Genomic DNA, 7882 nt, shown 5'->3' with positions numbered 1-7882 from the left:
TCCCAATATCCTTCCATAAAGCTTTAAAAAATCCAGCCCCAAACCCATCTGGACCAGGACTTTTCAAAGAATGGATGCTAAACATAGCTAATTTCACCTCCTTGACAGTAAAAGGTTTAATCAAACCCAACTGGTCCTCACTGCTCAAAACAGAACCCTGCCCAATAGCTTGAAAATCTATATTGCCTGAAGCTGCACTGGCTGATCCCAAAAAATTTCTGAAGTGATTCAGAAAGTGAGTCGAAACCTTATCATAATCATCTACTATCTTCCCATCAGCCGAAACATAGGAAACCACTCTATTAGCTAATTTTCTTTTCTTCAGACTGGAATGAAAAAAAAGAAGAATTGGAATCCCCAAACCTTAACCAATCAATTTTACTCTTTTGGGAAATGTAGCTAGCATATGACTTCTCATGTCTCTTAAACTCCAGATAAGCCATTCTATCATTATTACTAACCTCTCTGTTGGAAGGATCAGCAAGGCAGATAGAATGAGCTTGTTGATAAGCAAGCTTGCTTCTCTCATAGTTACTCACCACGTTCCCCATAATCTTCCAGTTAAAGCTCTTCAACGTATGCTTAAGCCGAAGTAACTTCCAACTAATTTGGTCTAATCCCCTTCCAGGAAAACTAAGAGGTTGATTCCAGTTTTTAAGGACAACTTCTCTAAACTGAGGATGCACAATCCACATGTTGTAAAAATGAAAGGGACGCATCCCGACCTTAATTTCAGGCAGCTCCTTAATCACTATCATGGAATGATCTGACCCAACCTCCCACTGAACCCCTGCAGAAGCTAAGGGATGCTCATCCATCCAAGCCTCATTAGCGAACACCCTATCCAACTTGGAAAAGATACGATCCCCACCTTCTTGGTTATTGGACCAGGTGTAAAACGGCCCCATAGTCTTCATTTCTTCCACCAATCCAAGATTAAGCCAATGTCTAGCATCTTCCATTTCTTTGACAGTGATCGGACGACCCCCCATTCTATCATTCGGACTAAAAGTTGCATTGAAATCACCAAGAACCATCCAAGCATTACTAGGCTTAGATAAGTGCTCCAAATCCATCCATAAGAATCTCCTCATTTCCAAATTATTTGAACCATAAACAAAAGTAATACAGAAAACCTTTTGATTATGTATCCGAACTTGACAGTGTAAAAGTTGATCACTTTCCTGTAAAACTTGCAGCTGCACCACATTGGCATTCCAAATCACCAAGATTCTACCTTCCACAAGATTACTACTGTAGTACTCCCACCCATAAAACATAGCGTTCATAACCTCCGTCAATTTAATTCCCCTGATTTTTGTTTCAAGAAAAGCACCAAGCCCAACTTTATTCAACCTACACACATCCAGAATAAGCTTCTGTTTATTCACTTTATTCATTCCTCTAACATTCCAACTCAGAATATTGGTGTAATCCATGAGAATTAGACTGAGTTGGAACTAAATTAGCTGGTTTCTGACCCTCCTGAAGAACACTAAATTTGTTTTTGGTTTGTTTAACCTGGACTTGAACACCGTGCTTCTTAATTCTAGATGTTTTCGGGGAAATCCAGTTATCACCTATTGGATTAGATGCAACCTGGGCTTCAACTGGCTGAGATGAGCTGGAAGGAACCCCAGCTCCAGGTGAAATACCAATCTGAACAGTATCAGATGCATCCTCTAGTTGGCTAGCTGGCATCTCAACCTCAACTTGGTCCTTATTCGCACCTTCACTATTTCCTTCCACTTGCTTCCCCTCTTTCTTCCGCCAAACGGGTTGAGAAACAAATTTGCAAGACGACACAAAGTGACCCACTTTCTTACAATTTGAGCACTTTGTTGGGAGCCATTCATACTCAATCATTTGTTCAGCGATTTGCCCTTTCTCATTAAAATAACTAATGAATTTCGGCAGGGTATCGACAATCTCCATCTCAACTAAGATTCTAGCAAACTTAATCATAGAACGATTCTGAGTAATCTTGTCAATCATAATGGGTTTTCCTATTATGCTAACAAGGGCACTCAGACAATTCACTCCCCAGTATTGCAACCCAAGGTCGGGCAACCTAATCCAGATAGGGACAGATTTGATGGATTTCAGAGACTCAACATCAGTGGTCCAAGGTCGGAGAACCACTAGTTTCCTATCAAAATGCACCACCCCTGACTCCAACACAAGATCTCTTGTTGCCTCATCTCTGAATTTCACCATAGTAAACCCAACATTCATTCTAGCAATACTCATAATGCCTAGTTTACCCCAAATCCTTTTCACAAAACCCTCAAACACTGCCAGAGGAGGATTAGCCCCAATTACAACACATATAATCGTAGACTTCCAGAAGGAAGCTTCTATTTCAATCTCCTCCAAATCCAATTTCGCAACAATCTGTCCATCCTTCTGAAGAGGTTCTGAGTAGTGTAATTTCCTTCCACCGTAAGAGGGGATCGAATCTCGAAACTTAGCCCAAGTTTCCTTTGCAGAGTCCTGGTAGGACTGTTCTTCAACTTCAGCAGCCCAGTTCGCTGTTTCATGAACCATCTCAGGTTCGTGGTTCTTCACGTCTTCCACGATCCGAACATCCTCATCTTGTTCCTCCGTAAACCTGAAGACCTCAGATTCTTCAATCACAGATTGCTCTGGACGAGTTTGGTCAGTATTCTCACCATTAGATGAAGGGAGCTCTACAGAGACCGTAGAATTTGCAAGCTTCAGCCCTTGTTTTCGCCTCCTCGCCATGGAAGAGAGAGAGCCGGAGCAACACGCTTTCAAAAATCAATTGAAATACTTAAAACAGTCCAGAGGAATAAATCTTGAAGATAAATGTCAATTTATTTATGATTCATTTATTATTATAATTAATAAAAAATTACTTTATATATTATTTTATATTAAATTAAAAAAATTACATTAATTATTATATTTTGCGCACTCATTCATTTTTTAAATAGATATTTTTGTCAATTTAATTAATAATGTTGTTAATCAAATTAATATCATGTGTATATATGTTGATATTTTTAATTGTTAAGATATTTTAATTTTGAATTCGAAGTATCAAAACAATACATCTTGAAGATAAATTTATTTATGATTTATTTATTATTATAATTAATAAAAATTACTTAATATTATTATATATTAAATTAAAAAAATTACATTAATTATTATAACGTGTATGATAATTTTTTAATGTAATTATATATTTTTTTAATTATTAATATGGTTAATAGGAGAAAAATTCCTACAAAAAGAAAAGGAGAAAATGGTAAATTTATTACTAATTATTAGGTCACAAAATTAAATTTATTTATAGATATATAGATAATTTAAATATTAACTTTAAATTAATTGTCGGTTATCAAGTGACAAAATTAAAGTTATTTATAGATATTTATATAGTTCAAATATTTTAGTTTTTTCTTTTGTATAAATATATAGGTAGATTACTTTCATATTTCAATCCAAATAATGCACTACCCCACGATGTTTGCTCGCTTTAAGAAGTCTGTCCTTTGTCACGTGGGTAATAATTATTATGTCGGCATAATTACATAGGATCCGTTTGGTAAAATTTTATTTTTAAATTTTTAAAACATAAAAATAGAAATATTATTTTATTTTTGTTTTTTTATTTTTAAAAAATAAAAATATGTTTGGTAACTATTTTTGTTTTTTGTTTTTAAAAACAAAAAATAATAAACGTGTTTGATAACTTTTATTTTTACTTTTTGTTTAACAATGTGATGTGTTAATTTGAAGAAGAGAATGAAAAAATGAAAACTGTTTAAAAAAATTTTGAAAGTGAAAATTTTCTATTTTCAAAATTTAATAAATTTTGTTTAAAATTTAAAAAAATAAAAAATAAAAATAGAGCTACGAAAAGCTATTTTATATTTAATTGTCAAATTTTTAATTAAATAAATAAATAACTGTTTTTTTAATGGTTACCAAACAGCTATAATAGAGTATTTTATAGTAGGGACTTCAAAAAAGAGCCAAATTGGTAGGATTCTTTTAAATGTTTGATCTGTGAATAATTTTTTGTTTGATTTTTTTTATGATCGTATATATTGTAGTTATTTAGAGTATTTTGTAAATTTTTAGAAAATTCCAAATAATTTACACTGCCACAAACTAAGTTTAAACATTCTATTTGCCACACGCATAAAAAAATTAGTCACACGTGTAATAAACTGTTTTTAAACTAGTTTTTGTTACTGTAAATTAATCTAAATTTTTTAAAAATTTACAGAATACTCTAAATAACTACAATATACCTCATCAAATAAATAAATTGAGACAAAAAATTGTTTACCGGGGGAGAAGACAAAACAGCCCAACCGGCAGGCTGCACCTACCAAATAAATTTCCTATAATAATAATAATAATAATAATAATGGCTTATATATGTCTAGTAAACTCCAGAACAGCACACTTTAATGGTCATAAATTCATCAAACAGCATAAAAAGTTATTATTTATTGCATTCTTTTCTTGACAAAATTATATATTTATCGCAGTTACTCGTTATACCCAAGCAAAAAGTTTTAATTGATATACTTCTGCTGGAAATTAATAATAAAAAAACTTGTTCATAAATGTAAGTGAATTATTGAGAACTATTATCCATCAGGAATAATATTCACCAAGTATTTTTTTTTGTGGCAAGATATTCACCACATTATTGAAAATGCCTTATATAGATATATAGTTCCACGACTGATACTATAAATTAATAAGTTCACATTGCAAGCAAAAACCACCAGCCATAAGTATAAACAACCAAGAGAAATATTCAGTAATAAGATTTTGAAATATGAAGGTTGCAGTTGAGGTTGTTGTATCGAATAATGAGATTATCAAGCCCTCGTGCCCAACCCCTGATCACTTCCGCCATTATCAGCTATCTTTACTTGATCATCTATCTCCCCAAGCATACAATCCTTTTGTCTTGTTTTATGAACTAGATGATGATGACAATGATGATCATCAAGATCATGAGTCCGTGATCAACGAAATATCAAACAAGATTAAGAACTCTTTATCTGAGGTTTTAACACTTTTTTACCCTCTAGCCGGGCGAGTCAAGAATGACCGATTCATTGACTGTACTGACGAGGGAGTTCCTTACACAGTAGCCCAAGTGAAATCTCCATGCCATCTTTCCCAAGCCATAAAGGATCCCCTCCTGAGTGAACACTGCAACTTCCTTCCATTCGGAATGAACGAACTCAATGAATTCGCCTTAGGTGTCCAGCTCAATGTCTTCGAACGTGGAGGAATTGCTATTGGCTTGTGCATTTCACATATGATTGCCGATGCATTATCTTGCACTACGTTCATCAAAACTTGGGCCGCCATAGCTCGTGGAGAAGCCAATCATATACCGCATCCCAACTTTGTTTCGGCCAAGCTTTTTCCGGCGTTGGACGGCCCCAAGTTCGATCCAAATAATGTAATCTCCAGCAATGTCATATCAAAGAGGTTTGTGTTTGAAGGTCCTACGATAGAGGCGATTAGGTCAAAGTACGAGAAAAAAACAAGCTTGGAGATGGAGGGTGAGAGACGACCGACTCGAGTGGAGGCTTTGTCTGCTTTCATATGGAGTCGTTTCGTGGCGGCGACTAGTTGCGACAACGACGAACATTATGCCAAAACTGAGAAAGCTTATGCTATAATTCATACCGTGAATGTTCGTCCGAAGTTAGATCCTCCGCTACCACAACATTCTTTCGGAAACCTTTATCGGTACAGCTACGCTATTTTCTCTTCTACCATCTTGAGTTCTACTGAGAAAGATGATGACTGCGGTTATGAGGCGATGAAGCAGATAAAGGCAGGGTTTAAAACAATGGACATGGATTATCTGAGAAAGGTTCAAGAAGGAGAAGAAGTGAAATTAAAACACTTTATGGAATATTCAGAAGAGTTGTTGAAGAAAGGTGGAGAGTTGGTTTCGTTTGGTTTCACAAGTTTTTGTAGGTTTCCTATTTATGATGCTGACTTTGGTTGGGGAAAGCCAACTTGGGTCAGCTTAACCTCTTGGGGTTACGAAAATCTTGCGGCTTTCGTGGACACTAAAACGGGGAATGGAATCGAAGCATATGTTTTTTTGAAGGAAGAGAACATGGCCAAGCTTGAAGACGACACGGAGTTCCTTAAAGCCGTGTCTCGGCCACTTTGATTATTCTAAACATAATTATCAGGGATTGTGATGAAGATGAACTACTACGTGGTATAATTAATATGCATGCTATGTAGTACTTTTTGTTATTGTTTTTTTCCCATCAATATAATGTATTTTTCGTTATAATAAATAAATGGAGATCTTGGTGTGTTAAGTAATTGTGGTGCTGGTATTTCTAGCAGAACACGGATCATCTGTTCTTAATCTGAGCACATGTAATAAGTTTATTTCAAATTCAAATCTTGGATCGGATCCTCTGTATAAACTAAAGATTCTTTTTTAAAAAAAAAAAACCTCCCCCTAGGAAAAAACTGAATAAAAAGGTTGCTAAAGTTTCCTTTATTTTTTAAAAAAATTTCCAGACATTTATTCAACGGTTCCTTCTTTTTTCAAATATTAATATCATGATCATGATCACGAAGTTATGATACTGTATTATTTTACGGCCGGCCTCTCTTTTTTGCGTCTAAATGCAATATATATTGAGATAAAGGCCAAGAACGCTCATCTGTTGTTGATTCTACTGCACGCGGACGATATAAGGATGTTTGATGATTCATGGATATGATGGCATCTCTCTGGTAACGCTGATATGCATATTTTTTTTGGCAAATATATGCTAGTAAATGATGCATATTAATGTCCTCTCACAACATAGTTCTCTGCATTAGCTTTCTATATATTAGTGTCGTATTTCAGTTTGATTTTTTCTTTTTTATTTGTTTTTCTGTTTGTTTTTTCACATCATTAAAAAAATAAAAAATCATCGATTTTACGAGTAAAGTATGTGGTTAAAAAACTATATAAACTTTAAATATATTGTAAATCTGAAATAACAGATTGATGATATTGCCCATTCGCAACTAATTAAAAAGTTTGTCATTTTGTATATTTATTTAATTCTCGTCTTGTTGATTTGATCAAGAATTTATCCTTTTCACAATGATTTTTTTTTATGTGAATAAGTTAATCTTTTGCTTTAATTTATATAAAAATTTCTTTAATCATTATATATGCATTCAATTCTTTACTTCACACTTTAATTCGACTTTTGTTGCCGCTAATAACATTATTGTCACTGCTGATATTAGATCATTAGAGGCGACTTGTTACTGTTAGTGACGAAATTTGATCCAGGAGACACAATTTTTAGGAGCGACTTTCATTTTTTAGGAGCGAAATTATCATCGCTAATATTAATTATTAGGGGTGACTTTTTTGTCGCCGCTTGTTGACGGTGAGAACTCGTCAACTAAGTTGAGTTGGAAAAATTATCAAGTCAAGATCACTAATGGAAAAGTTGTAGAAACTTAAACAATCACTCAAGAACAATGATAGAACAATAATGGAGAATTCAGTCTTTCATTCACACTCAAGCCTTTGCTACAGTAAAATTTCCAACCCCCTTTCAGGTGGTGTTCCAGTTCATTTTATAGTAGGCTCTAATGGCCTTAGGTACATGGTGGTCCAGGAGACCAAATGGTACATAAGTACTATGTCAGGGGAGTGGCTTCAGAGGTTGTGGTCGTACATCAGTACAGGAGCAGGTGTCAGGAGGATGTCTCCACTACTTGTCCGTACCCATGTCTAACGAGTGGTGGCAGGCATAGTGGCGCAGGTGGTTGTGGTGTCGACCCTGACCCTTGGCCGTAGACGTACGGGTCATAACTCTTATCCCAGCAGTCC

The 7882-nt window shown here is 34.7% G+C and overlaps 1 protein-coding gene across 1 annotated transcript; it reads left to right on the top strand.

Annotated features, from left to right (window-relative positions):
• Positions 1–4743: 4743 nt before the first annotated feature.
• Positions 4744–6350, top strand: LOC133822301 (stemmadenine O-acetyltransferase-like). The gene has a single exon (XM_062254579.1). It carries the CDS (start codon positions 4826–4828, stop codon positions 6191–6193), a length of 1368 nt encoding a protein of 455 aa, XP_062110563.1. The 5' UTR covers positions 4744–4825; the 3' UTR covers positions 6194–6350.
• The last annotated feature ends 1532 nt before the right edge of the window (positions 6351–7882 follow it).

This window comes from Humulus lupulus, chromosome 3 (genome assembly GCF_963169125.1).
Source record: "Humulus lupulus chromosome 3, drHumLupu1.1, whole genome shotgun sequence".
Lineage (NCBI taxonomy): Eukaryota > Viridiplantae > Streptophyta > Magnoliopsida > Rosales > Cannabaceae > Humulus > Humulus lupulus.
The sequence above is the reverse complement of the archived record's forward strand: the minus strand, read 5'-3'. Positions and strand labels throughout refer to the sequence as shown.